General features: G+C 32.3%; 1 protein-coding gene and 1 long non-coding RNA gene across 2 annotated transcripts in view; one reads left to right on the top strand and one right to left on the bottom strand.

The window, feature by feature from the left end:
• Positions 1-5,695: 5,695 nt before the first annotated feature.
• The window catches only part of Ebag9 (estrogen receptor binding site associated antigen 9), an 18,871-nt gene continuing 245 nt past the window's right edge, over positions 5,696-24,321 (bottom strand). Inside the window, exons 2-5 of the mRNA XM_048802022.1 lie at positions 14,902-14,999; positions 12,033-12,111; positions 9,018-9,176; positions 5,696-7,849 (exon numbers count right to left, since the gene is read on the bottom strand). Coding sequence (XP_048657979.1) covers positions 7,721-7,849; positions 9,018-9,176; positions 12,033-12,111; positions 14,902-14,999 — 465 coding nt within the window. The 3' untranslated portion in view covers positions 5,696-7,720. The remainder of the gene's footprint in view (positions 7,850-9,017; positions 9,177-12,032; positions 12,112-14,901; positions 15,000-24,321) is intronic.
• The window catches only part of LOC125616519, a 20,497-nt gene continuing 19,884 nt past the window's right edge, over positions 23,709-24,321 (top strand). The window contains exon 1 of the long non-coding RNA XR_007347160.1: positions 23,709-23,988. This is a non-coding gene — a long non-coding RNA (uncharacterized LOC125616519). The remainder of the gene's footprint in view (positions 23,989-24,321) is intronic.

Raw genomic sequence — 24,321 nt, 5'->3', positions numbered from 1 at the left:
AACAGAAACAAGTTCAAGTGACCAAAACATGCTTTTCATAGGTCCACCACCTTCTTCAGCCCTCCAGTTTGCCTGAGAGTACACAGAAACTCCTTTCCTAGAATACTTTGTAGGCCTTAGCCCATTGCTTTCTTCCCAACTTGGTTTCAGCTAGAACATTCAACTTGTTATCTATTGTATCCTCTTCCACACCTAATGAAAGGTTTCCTTTAAATAAAGGGACAGAGTATGAAAATTACTGCAGGAAGTTATCCCTAATTTGAACTACATAGGATTAAACAAAATATGAATGTTAGCTATATCTGGCCCAAACTTATCCCTTTAGTATAAATAGCATTATTTAAAAAAACTTAAGGCTTTTTGCAAAATCAACTATGGTTAGGATTACGCTATGGGGGTAACTTGATCCAGAGTGATGCTGAAAGCTCAATCCAGATACTGGTTTCTATTGCTATGATTATCTCCCCAATCACCAGTCTTTATCCAGAAATTCAGATGTAGAATTTTAATCAACAGTTCTAAAATGTCTGTTCAATTAAATATGCTATTAAAGGGAGCCAAGAGAGGGTATCCCTAGCTCAAACTTAATAACATTAATAACTGGATGAAAGAGAAATTAAGAAAACTATCCCATTCATAATAGCCTTAAAAAAATAGAATACTTGGGAATCAATCTAACAAGAGGTGAAAAAACCTCTGCAGCGATAACTACAGAACACTAAAGAAATTAAAGACGACCTCAGAAGATGGAAACATCTCCCATGTTCTTCGACAAGCATATTATCAAAATGCACTATACAGATTTAATGTAATTTATATGACATTCTTCATAGAAATAGAAAAAGCAGTTATGAAATTCATTTGGAAAAATATGATGTCCAGAATAGACAAACAATCCTCATCAAGAGAATCAGGAGACATCACAATACCAGACCTCAAATTATACTACAGAGCCATAGTAACAAAAAAGCATGCTACTGGCACCCAGACATGAAGGTCAATGAAACAAACAGAATAGAAGACATAGACAGAAAGTCACATAAACACAGTTATCTTATATTAGACAAAGGTGCTATAAACACAAATTGGAGAAAAAACAGCCTCTTCAACAAATGGTGTTGGGGAAACTGGAAATCCATACATAGCAGAATGAAATTTAACCCCTCTCACCTTGCACAAAACTCAAAGTGGATCAAGGACCTAGGCATTAGACCAGAAGACCCTATACTGACCAGAAGAAAATGTAGGCCCAACTCTCCATTTTGGCTTAGGAAATGACTTCCTTAATAAGACTCCAAAAGTGCAAGAAATAAAATCAAAGAATCAATAAATGGGATGGTATAAAACTAAAAAGCTTCTGCACAGCAGAGGAAACAATAAAAAATGTGAAGAGAGAGCCTAAAGAATTGGAGAAAAATTTTTGCCACCTGCACCTCAGACAGAGCATTAATTTCCAGGATATATAAAGAACTCAAAAAACTTTTAACACCAAAAAACCACAAATAATCCAATCAATAAATGGGCAAAGGAACTGAATAGGTACTTCTCAAAAGAATACAAATGGTCAATAAATATATGAAAAAAATGTTCAACTTCTCTAGCTATTAGAGAAGTGCAGATTAAAACTACACTGAGATTCCATCTCACTCCAGTCAGAATGGCAATTATCAAAAACACAAGCAACGATAAAGGTTGATGAGGATGTAGGGAAAAAGGTACATTCATACATTGCTGATGGGACTGCAAATTGGTGCAACCACTCTGGAAAGCTGCATGGAGATTCCTTAGAAAACGGGGAATGGAACTAACATCACTTGACCCAGTTATCCTACTCCTTGATATACACCCAAAGCACTTAAAATTAGCACTATAGTGATACAGCCTCATCAATGTTTTTAGCAGCTCAATTCACAACAGCTAAGCTATGGAACCAACCTAGGTGCCCTTCAACAGATGAATGGATAAAGAAATGTGGTATATATACACATGGAATATTACTTGGCCATAAAAAATAACTTTATGACTTTTGCCAGTAAAGGGATGGACCTAGAGATCATGCTAAGGAAAATAAGCCAATCTCAAAAAACCAAAGGCTGAATGCTCTGATATGTGGATGCAAAAATACAATATGGGGAGGAGAGAAGAATAGTAGTTCAGTGATTTAGACAAAGGGGAATGAATGAAGGGAAGGGAGGGTGATAGGGAATAGGAAAGACAGTAGAATCAATCAGACATAACTTTCCTATGTCATATATGCATACGCCACTAATGAAACTCTACATCATGTACAATCACAAGAATGGAATCCTAATTACAGTAAGTTACACTCCATATATTTGTCAAAATACATTCTACTGTAATGTTTATCTAAAAAAAATACAGAGTAAATAGCTGAAAATAATTAAATGTCTCTCTCTCTCTCTCTATATATATATATATATAAATGTATGTATGTGTGTGTGTGTGTGTGTGTATATTGTGTAAGATTCACAAGTCTCTGATTACTTATCTCAAATGCACAATTCAGAAAATGGGTAGAACTTCACTCATTCTATTTAAATCTGTCAATATTTCTTCTGTATTTGTAATAAGTTTCTAAAACAGACAATTATTAAAAGAATAAAACCAAAACCATAAATTTAGCAACTAAAGAGGATAGTTTGCTGCCATGAAGTGTTCATCATACGAATTTAACTTGACTTTGAGATTACAGTATTCCCAATGTGGGAATTTAGTTTACACATCAACAGAGATAAAAAATAAATAAAAAATTCCAGAATTGTTCACTATTCTTTTCATGAGAAAAATCTACTTCTTTCTAATTAACCATACAAACTATAACTTCTAATAGTCTATTATTCTTTAAAGAAAAAAAAAGAAAAGAAAGAAACCAAAGAGCAAATAAACAAAACCTCACATATATGAAAATTATGACCAAAGCAGACTTCCAATATTTTTCTACTACTGGAAAAATGCAATAAATGCAATTGTACTAAAGGACGCTATATCTCTTTATGAATCCCAAAATTTGAGAAATCACATAGTATCCCTGTAAGAATTAAAAGTAAATAAATACAAAGGGAAAAAGAGAATAGACATATTAAAAATTTGACTCTAATTCTAATTAACTATGAGCTTACTGGCATAAACCAATAAACACAATAACTGAAAATGTGTTTTGGCACTATAAAAAGCTTTCCACCAGTTAAATTCAACTGTCTATAATCACATTTAGTCTGGAAGCTTAGGATAAGAGCTTAGGAAACTTATTGCATAGTTTGTGATGTGACCATGAAATATCACTTTACTTCAAACATACCAATATTTGGCCTGTAGAATGTCCATGACATTTTAAAATCCCACAAAATGTTAATTCTGGGCAATATTTTTAATAAGAAAAAAAACTTTAAAAATTCTAAAGGCATAGAAAATCAGGATAAATTCATTTTAATTGTGGAAAAAAAAATTAATGGGATTTTAAACTATCAAATCTGTTTTTCCCCTTATGAATACAATATACAACTATTTCTTTATGACAAGTCTATGAACACCATAAATAAAATTATTATTCCTATCATGGTTTATAATTTAATGAGTCCCTAACATTACCTTAGCCAACAACACAGGTAACCTGCATTATACCAGATATATTAAATAGCATTCATCCAAAAGCTCTGAAATATAGAACTGACGTCTTTCTGCATTTGAAACTTAATGGCTTTTGAGGTGGAGGAAAAACTAAAGTATTTAAAGACACCACAACATCTTAAAATCTGTAATGAAAGGGAAAAATTATAAATACCAATTAAAACTCACAAGTTATAATAATGTGAAACAAATTTGTCATTTTAGCTGATTTTCAATGTTTACACATGCAACATAAATTACAAATATGCTTAACATTATATCATCAAAAGAAAATAATGAAGTATAAAATATTTATCAGATTATTGCATTTAATGTCATTTTTTTTGAAAACCCAAAATTTCATATTCCTTAATGTTCTACCAAACATAAGCAAAACCAGTCCAAATTAGAGAAAACGTATGCCAACATCAGCTTCTGACAACAAAGATAAAGAAGCTGAAGCTCTACAATTTATCTAATTTAGGTCAGATAATAATGGAAACAAAGAATATTAAAATTATTTATTTTATAATTATGCACATTGAAGGAAAGCATAATAGCAGAGTTCTTTTCCATCATAAAATTATTTACAACCATTAATTTAGCTAGAAACACTAGCTTGAGAGGTACTGGTATATTCCATTCGTAATAATTTCTCTACAGCAAACAACTGTCTTATATTTGGAGCATGTTGAAGAAAATATTGTCTCATAAGTCCTTTTTGTTCTTTTGAGTCTTAATTACTAGGAGTTCAAGGTACTTTGGGAGAATTCTGGTGTCCTGGATGGCCTGATGAATGCACTGAAATTAAGCAGTGTGTTTGTATTCTGAAAATATTCTTAAATCCAAATAAATGATGTCTGGGTTGTGGAGCTCAGATTTCTCCTACTGGCACTATGACATTTGAAGAACATTTGTTATGAAAGTTTCACACCAATTTTATTTTGTTCTTTCTTCATTAGCCTCTGTGCTTCCTTTTCCATTTTCTTCCTCTGTTGTTCTGCTGCTCTCTTTTCTCTGTCTGCTATTTTCTGCTGCCTGAAGAAAAATATATGATATCTTTACTTTTAGAAAACACCAAAAGGGAAAAATGGCAAATAAATTCCAGAAAGAAATTATACTGTTTTTTCCACCATCATAAAATAAAATACTTGATTTTCTCACTGCTTAAAAAATTTCAAAGATTTCCATAAACAGAAATTTCTGCTGATCCTTAGAACTTAACTTGCAAAATAAAAGAGATATTATCTATTTTACAAATAAGTAAAATGAGACATAAAGGCTAAGTGGTATGCCCAAAATCAATAAGTACATAATATACATCTGCACAGTGGCAAACATGCCTGTTATCCGAGCAGCCTGGGAGGCTGAGGCAGGAGTATTCAAAGTTCAAAGCCAGCCACAGCAACTCAGTGAGGACCTAACCAATTTAGGGAGGCCCTATCTCAAAATAAAAACTAAAAATGGCTGTGGATGTGGTTCAGTAGTTAAGTGCCCCAATGTTCAATCTCTAGTACCAAAGGTGGGTGAGGGAAGAATCTACATCTTTTTACCTTTCTTAGGTTATCTGTACTAAGATACTACTTCCATTCAACCACAGCTTTTTATGGGAATATTATTCAGAAAAGTTTGATATTGAGGATAAAATCTTGTTATTATAATAGTTTAAAACAATCAGGTAAAGGATGTTAAAAACACAGTTGTGCAGAATACTCCCTGTAAGAAAATAAAAACTTAAGACATACCTTCCACTTAGAAGTTAGAAATCTATTTAAGGATTAACTTTTGATCAGCTTTATTATGGGGCATAGTGGTGGGTATTTGCTAATTCCACATTATGAATACATATCTTCTCCTTAGCCCCTTCCATAACTCCACTAGCCCAAAACCTCTCTAATCTGTGGACTGACTTATGCAGGGGGGGGNTCTGTTTGGTATGTTTATAGAAATAAAGCAGTTAACACAAAAGAAGCATTTTTAAAGATACTGAAACAAAATACAGATGACACTCTTGAAAAGTTGTCCCTACTTAATCCTCTTCACAGCAGTTGGTAGAAGTCTTGGTTTCCTTATACCTTTGTCAATACTGATAATGGCCTTCTTTTCTACATTTGCTAATTTGATAAAACTTAAAAAGGGTGTCTTGTCATTTTACTCTGAATTTCTTTGAGAATCAGATCAAACTTTTCTTCATGTTTTTAGGTTATGTCTATTTCTTATTTGCAAATTTTACCTTCATACTATTTCCCAATTTTTCCAACTGAGGTATTTTGACTATTAGTATAGGTACAACATTTAGATATAAGAAAAGTAAAAGTATCAAGATCATATTAATAGAGATGGCCTTCCAAGTAAAATAGAAAAGATTGAAAAGGATTAGATAGATTTGCCTACACAAAAATTAGATTCATCTGCCCATCAAAAAACATCAAACCAAATTATAGTTAAGAACTGAAAAAGCATAAAAGAAGACAGAAAAAAGTCGATATTCTTAGTATAAAAAGAATTCCCATAATACAAATGATAAATTTCATTAATTTTACAAATCAGACTTCATTTAAACTGAACATTCTAAGATAATTTTGGTGTAGAGAACAAAGTCCAGTTGGTTAGTATTCTTTCCTATGCAATCAGTTCCCCTTGACTTTATCTGCTTTGGAAAAAAAAATATGTAACAACAGCATTGGAGAACTCCTTCATCTACCCCATGTACCACACTCTTCACTCTCCAAATGGTTGTATATTTTCAACTTTACAATGAGCTCTATAAGAATTATAACAACAATTGTAATTAGAATTAGAATCATAGTTAGGCAGTAAACATTATTAATTCTCTGGTTAGAACTAAACCACTTTACCAATATGAATAATAAAGTTTAAAACTGAGAAATGGACAAAATTAAATATTATAATGCTATGTTATTAAGAGATATATCTGTGATGTTACTATGCTCTCATTAAAATATCTATGACATTATTATATCATGTAACTGCACAGGAGTTATCAAAATTCATAATTACATTTGTGGATATTGTGTATATGATTAATTATTTGATATTATGTCTCCCCCACTAGAATACATCCTTCTGAGGCAAAGACCCTGCCTGTTCTGCTTGCTTACCACTGTATTACTAGCATCTAGCACAGAGTCTGGTATTAGCAAGAATAGCTGTTGATCAATGAATTCAAAACATGCATAAACATGGATCTGCTAGAAAAAACAGACTCAAAAACACACACACTCATTTTCTGTCTCTCCAGGTTACTTGTTCTGGGAAAATCAGCAGTTATGGCATGAGGAAATTCATGGGAAGGAACTGAGGCTTTGTGCAAACAAGTAGCATTAATTTGCCAGGCATGTAAGAAAGACTCCTTTGAAATGAATCCTCTAAGTCCAGTCAAGCCATCGTAGCCCCAGTGCAACGACTTATTCACAAACTCATTAAAAACCCTGAGCCAGAACCATCTAATTTAGTCACTCTGGACTCCTGATCCACAGAAACTTTATGAGATAATAAATGTTTTTTATTGTTTCGAGTCACTAAATTTGGGGTCAATACACAACAACAGGTAATTAATATAATCAATCAAAGCATCCTTAAGTTTAGGGAGGAACCTAAGTATATGTATTTTTTTACAAATTCTAAAACTGATTCTAATAATGTTCCCAAGGTTGAGAGCCTCAGTTGTCCACATTCTTCACTACTTCTTTTCTTTTAAAATTTTCATTTACATAAAATATATTTTAAATGAAACCACATTTTAAATGTAAATAAACTCTACTAGGGAAACAATCCATAACTCACTTAAAACTAACCTGCTATAAAGGTTTATTATCTTAGAAATAATCTCCTAAAGTCCATGTTTTTAAATAACATATTTTGTCTGTATCTTTCATGTATACAAGGGGATCCTGATATTAGTATTTGAATAATTTGTACTCTTATAAAATGATAGAAATGGTGAAACTACAGATTAACTTCTTGCAAACTGCTAAATCTGTTTCAAAGTCATAAAAATTATAAATATTATTTTCATTTAGTTATTTTCCTCTTCCTTACAGAAAAAAGAAACAGAACCAAGTCTTTCCCTCTAGCTAATTAACATACTTACAGATTGGTGAATAAAAGGCATATCTTGTGTAGCAGCTAATCTACTGGAGAAACCTGTGCTACCATCTGGGACGCCAAAATTTAATGGTTCTCTCTTCTTAATGATGATCTGAAAGATTAGTTGAAATAAGATGATAGGGATATTTTACACAGAACTATATAAAAATAGACAAATAAATGTCCCAATGCGTTTTGTAATATGCTGTTGTTCTTTTTCAAAAAAAATTTAATGTAATTAAAAAATACGCTGTTGTTCTTTTTCAAAAAAAATTAATGTAAAAAAATAGTCTACAGTGAGTATCCAAATTCTCAGGCAACTGTCACATAGATCAGTTCAATCTAAGAAAAATTTTATTTTACTCCTTAAAAATAAAAAATTCTCATCTCCATTTTTCCTCGTTCACTTTCCCCAGAACTCCAAAATATAATCAGGATATTTAATTACTATATTAAATAATAACATTGATAATGTCCTGCTAAAAGTATCACCAGATCCCTCAACATCTGGGCTAGCTATAAATACAGTAACTCATTTGGGTCAGTAGTAGTAAGACACTCTTACTTGAGTTTTGGTTACTTTTATTAAAACCATTTCCAATCTAATTAATTTTAAAAAGTACTATTATAATAAATATACTAAATTATTATAAAGAACAGCAATATACTTCCATGATACAAAGTGTACATCTACTAAGACACTTAAAGGATCTTTGAAAAATACACAATTTAATGCTTTTCAGTTTTGAGCATTTGGACAATTCAAAAAGGACAATGTAAATTTTATTAACCTAGATAATATAAAAATAAATGTATAGCTAAAATTAGGTAGAAGAGAGTGAGGAAATGCAGTAGGAAGTGGAGAATAAATAATGTCCTCATTTTATAAAGTGTATACATATACATATATATGAAAAAGTTTCCTTATTGGATTGAATAAGAAATGAAGCACTAAAAGTGTGCTTATCTGAAATAGAAGAGTGAAATAAGAGTGCAATATATATGAAGGAATTAGAAGAAATAAGAACAATTTGAAATAAATCTTCATTTACTATAGTGTGTTACATTAATGGGTAATGTCCGTGATTTGTAAATCAAATACCAATGTATGATTTTAAAGTCTTGAGGATATAACTTACTACATCTAGATCTAAATCATCTGAACATAGGAAATTCTTATTTAACGTGACAGAAAATAAAATTATAATGAAAAGTAGGCTTTTCAATAAATACTAATTATATTATATTGTCTAATTTAAAAGTGCAAATCTTTAACATACTTTCTGAGTTTTCCGTATAGTTGGTGTCATGTCCTTAAAATAGTCAGGTTCCATTTGTTCCAAAGCATTCTGTTGTGTTGCCACATTCCCATTCCCTCCTTCAATCTTCACACTTGTGGGTGCATCTTCATCCCAGGAAGCCCACTCTTCCACATCTGTCTAAATAACCAACACAGTCAGCCACAAAGGGGCAATGCACTCAGCAGTTCATTAATCATTTATTAGAAAAATGGGCTTCTGAAAACACTGGTTTTCAAACTTTTTTGACCCATGGGAAACTACATAGTTCAATTCACATACCAAAACTAAAACAAATATTGAGGCTGGGGTTGTGGCTCAGCTGCAGAGTGCTTACCTAGCACATGAGGGGCACTGGGTTTGATCCTCAGCACCACATAATAATAAATAAATAAAATAAAGGTATTGTGCCCAACTACACCTAAAAAAATATTTGAAAAATAGAACAGATGTTTAAGAAGTACTTTTATTATGGATAAACCTTCTAAAATATTCTGTTCTGTTCTATTGTGCTCTATTCTTTCCATTAAACACAAAACACAAAGTAAAAAGAAAAAGAAAATACTCTGAAAACTGAACCAACATTAGGAGTATAGCTCACAGGAGGAGGACTGGAACTTTCCATCTAAGTCTAACCAAACTGATTACTTTATAAAATAAAACATCTGTTCACCTCACAGATTGTTCCTTTTGCTGAGAAGAAACTTCAGTTTGAATCCATCCCATTTATTGATTCTTGGTTTTAATTCTTGTGTTATAGGAATGTTATTAAGGAAGTTGAGGCCTAATCCCACATGATGAAGATCAGGGCCTACTTTTTCTTCTATTAGACACAGAGTCTCTGGTCTAATTCCTAGGTCCTCGATCCATTTTGAGTTAAGTTTTATGCATGGTGAGAGATAAGGGTTTAATTTCATTTTGTTGCATATGGATTTCCAGTTTTCCCAGCACCATTTGTTGAAGAGGCTATCTTTTCTCCAATGCATGTTTTTGGCACCTTTGTCTAATATAAGATAACTGTAATTTTGTGGGTTAGTCTCTGTGTCCTCTATTCTATACCATTGGTCTACCAGTCTGTTTTGGTGCCAATACCATGCTGTTTTTGTTACTTCTGCTCTGCAGTATAGTTTAAGGTCTGGTATAGTGATGCCACCTGCTTTGCTCTTCCTGCTAAGGATTGCTTTAGTTATTCTGGGTCTCTTATTTTTCCAGATGAATTTCATGATTGTTTTTTTTTATTTTTTTGAAGAATGCCACTGGGATTTTGATCGGAATTGCATCAAATCTGTATAGTACTTTTGGTAGTATGGTCATTTTGATAATATTAATTCTGCCTATTCAAGAGCAAGGTAGATCTTTCCATCTTCTAAGGTTTTGATTTCTCTCTTTAGGGTTCTGTAGTTTTCACTGTATATATCTTTCACCTCTTTTGTTAAGTTGATTCCCAAGTATCTTAGAGAAAATTTTTACCCCTCACACATCAGATAGAACACTAATCTCTAGGATATATAAAGAATTCAAAAAGCTAAGCACCAAAAAAACAAATAACTCAATCAACAAATGGGCCAAGGACCTGAACAGACACTTCTCAGAAGAGGATATACAATCAATTAACAAATATATGAAAAAATGCTTATAATTTCTTATAAAATGCTTGTACTCTGTCTGTGTAATAAGCAATCAGAGAAATGCAAATAAAAATTACTCTAAGATATCATCTCGCCCCAGTCAGAGTGGCAGCTATTATGAAGACAAACAACAATAAGTGCTGGAGAGGATGTGGGGAAAAAGGTACACTCATACACTGCTGGTGGGAGTGCAAATTGGTACAGCCAATTTGAAAAGCAGTATGGAGATTCCTTGGAAATCTGGGAATGGAACCACCATTTGACCCAGCTATCCCTCTCCTTGGACTATACCCAAAGGACTTAAAAACAGCATACTACAGGGACACAGCCACATCAATGTTTATAGCAGCACAATTCACAATAGCTAAACTGTGGCGCCAACCTAGATGTCCTTCAGTGGATGAATGGATTAAAAAAAATGTGGCATATATACACAATGGAATTTTACTCAGCATTAAAAGAGAATAAAATCATGGCATCAGGTAAATGGATGGTGTTGAAGAAGATAATGCTAAGTGAAGTTAGCCAATCCCCCAAAAACAAATGCCTAATGTTTTCTCTGATAATAAGGAGGCTGACTCATAGTGGGGTAGGGAGGGGGAACATGGGAAGATTTGATGAATTCTAGATAGGGAAGAGGGATGGGAGGGAAAGGGAGGGGGCAGGGGATTAGCAAAGGCGGTGGAATGTGATGGACTTCATTATCCAAAGTACATGTATGAAGACTCGAATTAGGTGTCAACATACTTTATCTATAAACAGATATGAAAAATTGTGATATATATGTGTAATAAGAATTATAATACAAAAAAGTACATGTATAAAGGCATAAATTGGCATGAACATACTATATATACAAAAATATGAAAAATTGTACTCTGTATGTGTAATAACTGTAATGCATTCCGCTGTCGTGTATTTAAAAAAAAAAATCAATAAAACTAAAAAAAAAAAAAAATCAACATTCTCAGCAGAATTTAAATAAGACAGTCCCAAAATATAACATTCAAAATGTTCATAAAACAATCCAGAATTTATTATTCATCATATGTGGCATCAATAAATCTCAATTCATATGAAAAATTAATTAATAGATGCCAGTTCTTCAATGATGTAAATGTTAAAATTATCTAAGACTTTGAAATGTAAAAATGCTCCAAAAGTCATAGCAAACATTTGAAACCACTAGAAAGAATAGAAAATGTCAGCAAAGAAATAGAAGATAAAATGAAGAATCAATTAGAAATTTTAGAACTGAAAAATACAGAACAGCAACAAAAAAACTCAACTACTAAATTATGACCTAATGGTATACAATCCAGGAAAATTCCTGTTCTGTAATACATTCAATTTTTCAAAAAAGATTTACCTGCTTAGGAACTGATGAATAATCAACTGTAGTTGGTAAAGTTATTTGGTCTCCACTTAATTTCCTTCCTCTGCCAGATCTGAAATAATCCATGAAACAATTTATTTCAAGAACAAAATAAGAAGAGGTGAAAAGCATTATAGACAGTAATTTAAGGCTTATAATTATTGATTTTAATAATTAACTATTGCTCATCAAGCTATGAGGAAAATAAAAAGCATGAATCACAGATCTTGTGAATGTCTTTAAAATCTTACAAAAACAGCTGCTTTTCGGGTTTAGGACTCATAATTATAAATTAAGGAGAAATATAAAGTCAAAAACAAAGATACAAGGTAGTTTCAAACCATGCTCCTTAGAGTGCTATGGGTTCTATAGATGAAGCTCTGGGCCATCTATGCTATTATCAGCATGTGGATAGGCTTTTTATGTTTTACATACTGAGTTCTTGGTAAGACTAACTATTAAGTTTGAAAATCTCTAGATTAAACTAAATTATAAACTGAGTTTTAATGATTAATAGAAAAAGTACTTTACTGGGAAGGTGGGCTTTGGAATCTGTGTAAACTATGGTTTGCAATGTTACTTCTCAATAGAAGTAACCTCTTAGTTCCAATACCCTCTGTAAAATGCAGGTATTCAAGCCTGCTTTTGTAAGATTGTTGTGAAGATTTAATTGACATGTTTAAAGCCACACAATGCCTGCTACATAGAAAGGCATTCAAAAACTCTGGTAGCTATAACAAACAACTAGTCATTTGCTTAATTTCAAGTAATCTATAAACTATCTCCTTAGTGCTAATTGGTAAAGACAGTTATCAAGTTTAGAAGTTATACATTATTTGTTTAAAGAATTAATACAGAAGTACTATAGTCCATTACAAAATTTATGACAAAAGCCTGGTGTTTTATAACACATAATCTATGTTCTTTTTGACATTTAAAAGAGGTTTATCTTAACAAAGAGTTGGTTTTCATTAAAACTGAACATATAATTAATCCTAAATATATTTATATTGACCACAGAAATTTATAGTGATAACAGGAAAATCCTTAATAGTTAAAATCAAATGCAGTTTCTTATTCTAAAACTAATTGATATTGACCAGAATTTTTAGAAATTACAAATACAAAAAGAAAACACCTATAATTCATCACAGTGTTAATACAATGCTTCTTTTAACATTCTGGTAATTAATATTCATTCTTATTCTGGTTTACATAGTGAATTTCTCACCCATTTTCCTTTATTCTTGATAATTTGAGTACTTCGTTCACTGTTTTTTCTAATTCCCAAATCCTGTGCTCTTGGGTGATTTCAACAGTCAACCACCTAAATTTTCCATTTCTTTTTTCATTTCTCTTGTAGTGATAATCTCTATTTCATCATCTCATTTCCCACAGCAATACGTTTTTCCTCAAATGCAGACCACTCTACTTCTACCAATAAATTCAATGGCACTTAATTCTTTTAGCAGCTACCAAATGGCCATTTAGCTAAATATTATATTTCCCAGCCTACTTTGGATCTAGATGGCTATCTATATAGCTAAACTCCAGACAGTGGGAACAGAATCGTTGTGTGCAACTTCTAAATCTATCTACTAAAAAGACAGCTGATTATCATACACTTCCTATTTTATTCCACTTTATTCTTAGTGTGTCAGTAATTTTTTTCACAGTACTCCTAGGCCAAAATAAATATCAACTGTTCCTCTGATTAACCAGTTAGACACAAACAACTTAATACTTATATAGGTCCTAAGTGCTTAGCTACCATTAAAAAGTCAGTTGAGAAAAACAATACACATAAATTTAAAGAAAATGTAGTTTTATTTTTAATGAAATAAAATTCCTTATTAATGCAATGTGTGTGCCTGTTGGACACTGTGTAGCTTCTCAAGCACTTAATTAAATTAGGCACTGCCACCTTCATTTTCTGCTCTACATTTATTTTGGTGTAGTATATGATTTTAATTACAACCTAAAAACCTAACTTTGCAAAGATACCTCACCAAACATACAAGTAAACAAAAATTTGTTTTCAGTGTTAAAAGCGATCCATCATAAGTTTAGAATGCTGCTGGATGTCATGCTGCAAATAGAAACTACCTTGAGTGATGAATTCATGCAGGTACTATATCAACAGGTACTATATCACTATACTAATACTAATTCAACAGTACTATACTAATTCAACAGGTACTATATCACTATGTTTCACTGGAGTTTAAAACATTTTGTAGCACCCTACAAGAAGCTCTGTGGCACCTTAGCACATGGGTTAGAAGGCATAGCTCTAGGGTAGGTTCACAAATCTGTCTTTACCAATTAGCAGAGAAGGAACTGGAATTTATGGATAATGGATAACCTACTGATGCTGAATAAATTACCTGCTTTGGACCACCTGCATATTTTGGAATATTATTTAAGAAATAAAAAAATCTATTTAATTTAGGGTCTCTGTTAAATTTTTTTACTAATACAAAACAACATTCCTATATTAGTATAGACAGAAATACCTATGCCTAATTTCACTGAACCACCTTAAAACATTCCAATAAAACATTACATAAAATTTCTGTGATGATTATAATAATGAAAGTCAGCCTGCTTATTTCTAAAATTCTATAGTATTAAGCATGTTATTTAAATGGAAGATTTAAGAATTTGAACAAACAAAAACAATTAACTTCACTTTCTAGATCTCAAATAGAAAAACAATATTTTTTAAAATACTAGAAATTAATGAACAAATATTACAATCAAGAGAGTGTAAACAGAATCTCTTCTACATTTCTGAAGTTATAAAGGAATTCAAAACTAGTTAGAAGATAAACAGGTCAGTTTGAATACAAAATTTACTTACCTGCATATTAATCTTTTTAGGAATGAGAATACTGTTGCTAGGCAGGTACAAACTTTAAATAGCCGAAACTGAGTGATAGCCATGATGAGAATTAAAACCTTCAAAAAAAAGGGTACACATACCCAAAAGCATTAGATGATTTCATACACCATATTCCTATTCTTAAATCAAGTTGGAAAGTACTTATGCACTGAGAAAACTCTTACATATTTTAACTTTTCTCTAGAAGCTACAAATATAACACAATAAATTTTATTGAAGTGTAAATAATATTAACAGCTTTAGAAATTAGGTTTCTAAAGAGTTTTTTAGTTTGTGAAAAAATCCTTTAACACTTTTTATAAATAATTTTGCTTAAATAATCTATTTAGCACAAATTTACTTACAATTTTAGAATTCAAAAAAGTATAAGTATATATTAAATCTTTTTGTACCTTTAGAATTTTGAACTATATGAATATAGCACTATTCAAAATATATTAAACACTTTAATCTTCAGGTAGATTTTGTTATATCCATTTTATAAATTGAAAATGAATTAAGTCCCATAGTTTATGAATTAAAAAGCAACCAAAGAGCTCATCTAGTACAGTGGTTCACAAATCTGGAGATCTGGTCAAAGAAATATTGATACCTAGGCCTATCCCTTAATACGCAAATTAAATCATTTTATGAAGGGTAAAGTCTGGTCACTGCCAATAAGCTAATAAAAGAGATAAAAACTTATTCTATAGAAAAGACAACAAAAAACAAGGGAAGGAGGAACAAATGACAGTAAGAAAATTTGAAAATAAATTGCAAGATGATAACTGCAAATTACCTAACATTCCAACAAAAAGGCAGAGGTTGCTACGTTGAATAAAAAAGGAAGACCCCAGTATATGTGGCCCACAAGAAATGCATTTTAATATCAAGATATAAATATGTTAAAAGGATGGTGAAACTATACTATGCTAACACTAATCAAAAGAAAGCTGATAGGACTACTTCAATGTCAAACAAGACTTTACAGAAAGCAATATTACCAGGTAAAAAAGTCATTTGACAATCATAAAGGGGCCACTCAATCATAAGTACATTTTAATATAAAACATGTCAAAAACTTTGCCAGTATCTTTTGTGAGAGAGATTATATAATTAGGGCTAACAGATACTAAAAGGATAATGAGAAAACATTATAAGCAACATTATGACTATATTTTACAAATGAGATGAAACAAGTAAATTCCATTTAAGATATCAAAGTACGAGAAGAAATAGACAACCTAAAAATCTCATATCTATTAAAGAAGTTTGATTTATAGTTTAAAAACTTCCAGGTCTAGATGGCTTCACTATTGAGTTCTACCATATACGAATGTTTAATACCAATTTCACAGGAACTGACAAAAAACTGAAAAAGAATATTTCCCAACTCATTATTTGATATCAGCATTACATGGATACTAATCTAGACAAAGACATTACCAGAAAAAAATAGAGATTAATATCTTAAGAATATAGAAGGCAAAACTGCTTTAACAAAATACTGATAAATTGAATACAACCATACATAAAAAGACTACATCATGACCAAGTTGAGCTCAGCTCAGATTGCAGGACTGATTTAACATTCAAAAATCAAAAATAATTCATGATATTAGCATACTGAAAAACATTTCAGTAGAGACAGAAAAGCCCTTTAACAAAATTCAACATCCATTTCTGATAAAAACTCGGAAGAACTAGGAATAGAAAGAAACTTTCTCAACCTGGTTAACAACATCTATATATGTATTTAAAAAAACCTACAGAAATATGAGAGTAAATGTGTAAAAACTATACCCATCACCCTAAAATCATGAACAACTCAAGTATGTTCCACTTATACCATTTCTACTAAACACTGTAGGGGAGGTTCTGGCAAAAGTAAAAAAGGAAGGAAGGGAAGGGGTTTCGATTAGAAAGAAAGAAAACTGTCTATGAAGAAAATTCGTGAACTCTACAATCAATTTTATTGTTATATTTAACAACAATCAGGAAAAACTGTGTAGAGCATCAATAAATATGATACCTAGGGACAATTCTAATGAAAGATCTGCACACCAAAAAATGACCAAGTATTGCTGAGAGAAATTTAAAAGACCTGCATTAATTTAAAAAGACTTTTTCAGGGTGGGAAGACTCAATATTGTTAAGGTATCAAGGCTCCCCAAATTGATCTTTAGATTTGATGCAATCCAAATGAAAATCTCTGTAGGTTTTTTCTCTAAGTTGACAAGTTAATTCTGAAACTTATATGGAAATGCAAAGAACATATAATTGCAAAAAAAAAAAAAAAAAAAAAACAACTGAAAAAGAATATGTTCAAGGATTAACACTACCAGATTTTTAAGACCTGTTATAAAACTACAATAAACAAAACTGTATAGAACTGGAGTCAATATATACAAATAGATGGATGAAAAGTACAGAGACAGACCCACATAAAAAAGAACTGAAATTTGACAAAGATGAAAAGAAAAGTTCAGGGGAAAAGGATAGTTTTTCCAACAAATAGTGCTGGAAAAACTGGGTATTCATATGCAAACAACAACAAAAAACTTTGATTATATCTCACACTATTAACAAACAATAACTCAAAATATTATAGACCTAATGTAAAATCTGAAGCTACAAAGTTGTAAAAAAAAAAAACATTTGTGACTCTAGAATAGAAAGATATTTTAGATTTTTATTTAAAAATAAATACATAAAATGATGGTCAACATCATTAATTATCATAGAAATATAAATTAAAAACACAGCTAGAACCTACTTACACACCTAATTAGAATTGCTTAAACTAAAAATAATGACCATACCAAATACCGGCAAGGATGTAGAGCAACTGGAACTCTCCCACATCAGTAGTGGGAAAGTAAAATGGTACAAAGTTTTTCTTAACTTCTTACAAACTCAAACAAACATAGATAAAGAAAAACACAAGATAAATAAAAGACATGCCCATACAAAGAATTTTACTTGATAGCAGCTTTATTTTTAATAGTTCTAAACAAGAAACAACCTAACTGTATATCAACAGGTAAATGAACCAATTGTGGTATATATATATGTTCAACAATAAAAATGAATGAGCTATTGTTATAGTAATAGCATAAATATGTCTCAGAATAATTATACCAAAATAAAGATATCCCAAAAAAATATATACTGTATGATTCTATACACTTAAAAAACACTCTAGAAAATGCAAACAAGTATATAATAACAGGAAGCATAACACTAGTGCTTTCGGATAGGGCAGGGAGAGGTGGAAAGGATAGATTACTGAGGAGCAGGAGAATATTTCAGAGATAATACATATATTTTTTAAAGTGGTGACAGCTTCAGGGACATGTATTTATCCATCAAAACTAACCGAATCATACGATAAGTGCAGTTTCTATAATTCAATTATAGCTCATACAAGCTCTCAAAACAGTCTATACTGAGACATTTTTGGACAACATTATACCATACAAATTAGAAAATTTTTCAAATTGTGGTTTGAAACTCAAAAATTTAACATTATCTTATATTTATTATTTGCTATTCTTTCTGGAGAGCCAATTTCCATTAGGAAACTATGGCAATTAGTAATAAACACATTTCCAGATTTATCTAGGAACTCTAATTTCACAATAGATTTCAATACACTATACTAACTCTTACTATATAATAAGCATTTTTAAATGCTTTACATGGTATAATTCAGTTAATACTCACAATATCACTGTGAAGGACTTGAAACAAGTACTTTTGATCCCTATTTTAGATAGGGAAGCTGAAGTACAAGGGAGTCAAATAACCTGGCCAAAGTCACAGAATTGATAAAATCCAGAACCAGGATTTGAACCTAATTTCCAGAGTCTGAATCCTTACAGATCACACTCAAAGTCCCTCCCCACTGTAATTAAATAAAGACATTATATATATATATATATGTATATAAAAGAAATGCTACAGGAACTGAAAACTAATTAAACCTATAGCAATAGAAAAATTCTAAAAAACGGTAAAACCGGTATTATTTTGCCAGCCTTTTAAATATCATTGATTTCACATATTTCTTTACACATCGGAGTTAACTATACCATATATGTATTGCATATATTCCCTTAATAGTCACTATTTATTTTAAGATTACATAAAATGAGTTTTAGCACAAATTAAATTTGACTAAATTACTTAAGTAATCTTGAATACTCCTATTCAGGGTCTCAAAAAATGCAAAAGAGGAGAAAGGCAAATAAAATCTGTTAATGCACAGGAGACAGCCTTTTCCCACTATTGAGGAGGAGATCACACATTAAATCAAGTCACAAGACATACACAGGCATATACACACACACATATACACACAGGAAATGTTTCTGATAAAGGAATTTCATATTTTAGCTTTTCCTTGTTCTTTTGTCAGGAGGAACATTACTGAGTACACATTTAGAACCATGATTCCTGTGTTGGATTAACTTGATAATATATGTCATCCAACTTCTTAATTTCCCAAGCGAGGAAAAAAAAAGTTAACTGTGGTACTCAAGTTAAAGCAACTAAGTAATAACAGTCATAACTAAAAATCACTGGTCTCCCAGTCCATTATTAACATCTTTAGAAATAATTACTATAGTTGGCCAATAGGAGTATTTGAAATAGTGATTTCCTACAAGGGGAAAAATAAAAAAATTTTAATGTTTTTTCCCCCAAATAAAAAAATAATATAATTTGGACTTCAGTTCTATACAAATTTACTTAAAAGGGAATGAACCCAAAACTTAAATAACAATTATCATGTAAGCACATTAAAGAGACAGCTATATGTTTCTCCTCAAACTGAAATACTGATTCATTTTTTAAAATTACTTTATATAAGATAAGCAATAATATCTGTAAAAATAACAAGGACTAAATTCCTATATAAACACCAATCCTATACTATTAATAACATGCTGTTTTAAAACTAATTCATAGGAATTAAAGCAGAGAGCACTGTCTCGTTTTTAATTACTAGTATGTGAGTTGAACATCTCTAATCTGAAGTTTTAAATCTGATATGAGTGCCACATAGAAATTTCACCATAATATTTTATTTAATACACAAAATTACCCTTGGGCAATGTGTATAAGGTATATATGAAACAAATGAATTTTAGGGTTAAACATTGTTCTCATCCTCAAGATATTACATTTTGTGTATGCAAAGATTCCAACCTTCCTTCTCTCCCCAAACAAAATCTAAAATCTAAAATACTGGTCCCATGTATTTTGGATAAAGGATATTCTACCTACATAAACAGTAATCTCTTAAGTTCTTGAAAACAGCATATAATAATGTTTTCTAAACTAACATAATATTTCCTTGCATGGTTTAAAATTTTAATAATAAAAATTAATGGTCATCTCTGAGAGGGAGCATGGGAGCATTAAGAAATTAAGATCTTCATCTCAACCTGGGTGGTAATACTATACTTTATAATAATAATATAATATACTTTAATATACTTTAATTAATTAATATAATAATATACTTTACTATATATATAGTTTATATGTTAGACCTCAACAGAAAAGTTCAAAACACACACAACACACAAAACAAACCAGAAAGCAAGGAAAATAGACTTAGTTCTCATGGTACCTGATCTTGATTGCTCTCTAGAGCCATTACTGACAGCTCTAAGAAAAACAAAACATACAGCTAGTTCTTTCTATTTCCAGGGCTAAAAAGGAGCTTATAGACTATCAAATGTACAGTGGTAGAGCTCCAAAAGAATCCGAAAGCAATGCTCATATATTTTTGTATATATGGAAGCTGTCTCATCATGAGGTGATTTACTTAAAGTCTGTGCTAGAGAGGGCCTACTAATCGACAAGTTAGAAACAATGACTCCTAAAGAAAGTAAACTAGGAGATTATTACAAATTTCAGTGTTCATGTTATTTAAATACTTCTGCCAAATACATTTTCAACCAATGGTTTACCAACATTTAAAATTAAAACAATATTAACTCCTTTTCTCTCATGTTGGCTTACATTCTAACTGCCAAAAAGACCTTACTGAAATTTACAAATATTGCCCATATTATTTCCTATTTCCACTGAAACTTGCCTGGCAAAAGCTTTTATTACCTCTTACTGGACTAAGGTGATGTCTTTTAATTCCGTTTTCTCTAAGAAACCCACATTTTCTAGATTGTACTATAGTTATTACTATATTATACCCTTACTTGTCCTGTATAATCCTTCTCCACAAGATTCTATTCACCTGCACCTTTAGTTAACTTTTTGCAAAAACTTGAAAGGTTTCAATTGCTTCATTATGAGTAGAATGATCTGAATAAGATGGCAAGAGCTTAATTTCAAGCTGATTTGTTAACAATATAACTCAACCAAAATAAAAGCAAACTTCCCCAAATGACAGTTTAACAGAAATTTTAAGAAAAAAAAAAAACATATAAAAGGCAGCTAATAGAAAGATTAAAGCATGTGGCAGTTGGTGAGAAAGAAAAGAAAACCAAAGAGATACTCCAGCAAGACTTTTGAAAGAAGACACTATTTAGGTAATGGGAACAAGGGCTGATCTCAGAATATATATGGATAAAAAGATGAAAACAAATTTCATACAGAGCTTGGTAACTACAGCCATTACCTTCCTACAAATACTGTTGGTGTCATTATTAGATAAGTATTTGTCCACTTGAATTATTCCAACAGTAACAGGAAATAAAATTTGAAGTTTTTTTCCAATAGAAAAACAGAAAATTGTACTATTGCTGATTACAGAATAGAATTCCTTCCATTGCAATTAAGAATAGCCTCATTCTATGGAAAATTTGTTTTGTGGTTAGTGAGAGAACTAATAGTCATTGACCATCATCATCTTAATATTACCTCATGTAATGTACAAAACCAGCGTGAGGTTTTGTTTTATTTTGTGCCAGGGATTGAACCCAGGAGAACTTTACCACTAAGCCACATCCCCAATCCTTTTTTATTTTTTGAGATAGGTCTTGCCAAGTTGCTTTGGCCCTCACTAAGTTGCTGAGGCTGGTGATTACAGGTGTGTGCCATGGCACCCAGCCATCATGAGATATTACTGTTCTTATTTCATAGAACTGAAGCACAGAGAGTAAAGACATTTCCATATTCCTCTATCCAATGACTTGTATTCAAGCCTAGATTGACTTAATTCAGCAATCAAGAATAAATCACCAAAGGGTTGGGAAAGTGGCTTAATGGCCAAGTGTTTGCCTCACAGGCATGAACCCCTGGGTCTGATCCCCAGAACCACAAAACAAGATGACTAACCAAAAAACAAACAAACAAAAAGCCTTAAATAAGAATAACTCCCCTAAAAATAAACATTTTTAGTAATTCAGTGAAGATATTATAATTTCCAAGATAAAATTTCCAAACAGTTGCAATGAAATGGGAAAATGCAATCAAGCTATCAACCGACACTTCAGATTTTAATAATTACCCTGATTTGCAGACAGGAATATTCTTCTAGACTTGTATTTACTTAAAGTTACAAATCAATTAAAGGACTAAAAATATTACTGTGTAACAGACACTACATTGCACACTGGAAAACACTCCCAGGCCAGCACACAGAAACCTTGCATCAGCTGCTAAACTATCATGAACTTGAATGCATACTTACTCCTCCTATTGATTACAAAGGGGCTAAGGAGGTAGAACCCCATTAGTGATGCTCAGTTGATATTTCTAGGTTTTAGACAATGCCAAATACATAGTAGGTACTCAGATATTTCTTGAATGAAAAGAAATAAACATTCTTGAAACACTGATCTATTCAAGACATAGTTCTTGGCCATGTATGTTCTTCCACTTCACTGGAATCATAATGATGACCAAAAAAGGCTGGTGTCTCTATTCCCATTTCAATTGGAAATGGAGGTCAACAATTGGCCTGGGTGAGTGAGGCACAGAATCAGGCACCCAGGATTTAAAGAGACTGATGAACCCAAGTCCCAGCTCTCTCCACATCATATTCCAAAACTTTTAATTTTGTACCCATTGCTTCAAGTATGATTTTTGAAAAGCCATCAAATAATAAATTTGATTAAGTATGTATCTTAGACTTAGCAGTTTGGTTGCTTTACAATACTTTCTGGGACTAAGCAATACTATTAACCTATTAAATTTTCCTTAATAATTACTAGGAAGATACAGAAACTTGAGATATAGCAAAGTAAATTTCAGGACTATGAAACAACTTATCTTCAGAGCTTTTGAAAATAATGACATCTCTAGGAAATCAAAAGGAATGAGAGCTCTGCTGCGTCAAAACATTTTTCCTACAATAAAAAGTATTATCTAACAGCAAATGATAGATCAAAGACATCTTTCCTTCTCGTAATTCTCAATAAACCTCTCGAAATCCCATGGTGTAGATCCACTCTGTCACGATTCATTAAACAAGCCAGCCAATCTGTTTCTTACACACTGAACAAGTCGTCAAGTGCTGTATTTCCAAAACTACATTTCTGAATCTTTTCATACCAACGCTTGAAAAACCATATAATCAAGTACGAGACGGAAATATCCTCTAATTAAATCTGTAATTCTCTAAAGTAGCTTAAAGGAAAGCTTCAAAAAGATAAAATTTACCTGGACTCACTTGAATTTGAAAAAGAAGGGTTCAGCAGTAGCAGCAAGTAAGAAAAGCGGAAACAGAAGTGGAGTGTGAGAGCTGGCTGTAAAAGCCAACATTCTGTACCATCTGTGGCAACTGTAAGTTCAGGCCCTCAATGTGACACCACTGGGACTGTTAGCAAGGGGTACGTCTCCTAGAAGTCTAAATTGAGTTTCATAACTAAAATGGTTTAATTTCAGATCCCCCACCTAAACCTGGTTGATGGGGGAAAATCATACCCACTGCACAGATGAGAAAAAGTGCGCGCTTTCAGGTCACACGTCCCACGCCCTGCGCACCGCGTTACGAGGAACGCTCACGGTTCCAGGAGGTGGGTGCCCGGTGGGCTGGGACGTGGACTGTGGGCAAATCGGCCTTGAGAGGTGCGAGGCCTCTAGAGAGGGCAGGTAGGACCGGCGAATTTCCCTCCCGGGACGGGTATTTCAACATTGGGGGTGTTCCGGGCCGGTGCCTCACAGGCCCGTCTCCCACGCGTGAGCGCGCCATGGCAAGGGCTACAAGCCGAACCAGCTCCTGGTCGCGCTTCCCGCATCCCAGAGGTCACCCTGACCCGGAAACAGTACCCTAGAGCGGCGGTCGGCCGTGGGGGGAGGCGAGCTGGAGGGGCGCAAAGAAAGGTGGGAGGGCGGGAAGTGGGGGGCGAGACAGAGGGCTGACGGGGAAGGGCAGGTGACACCCTAGGGCTGGGGCTGGGGTCGAGGTGGGGATTGGGAGAGGAA

This window comes from Marmota marmota, unplaced genomic scaffold, assembly GCF_001458135.2.
Source record: "Marmota marmota marmota unplaced genomic scaffold, marMar, whole genome shotgun sequence".
Taxonomy (NCBI): Eukaryota; Metazoa; Chordata; class Mammalia; order Rodentia; family Sciuridae; genus Marmota; species Marmota marmota.
The sequence above is the reverse complement of the archived record's forward strand: the minus strand, read 5'-3'. Positions and strand labels throughout refer to the sequence as shown.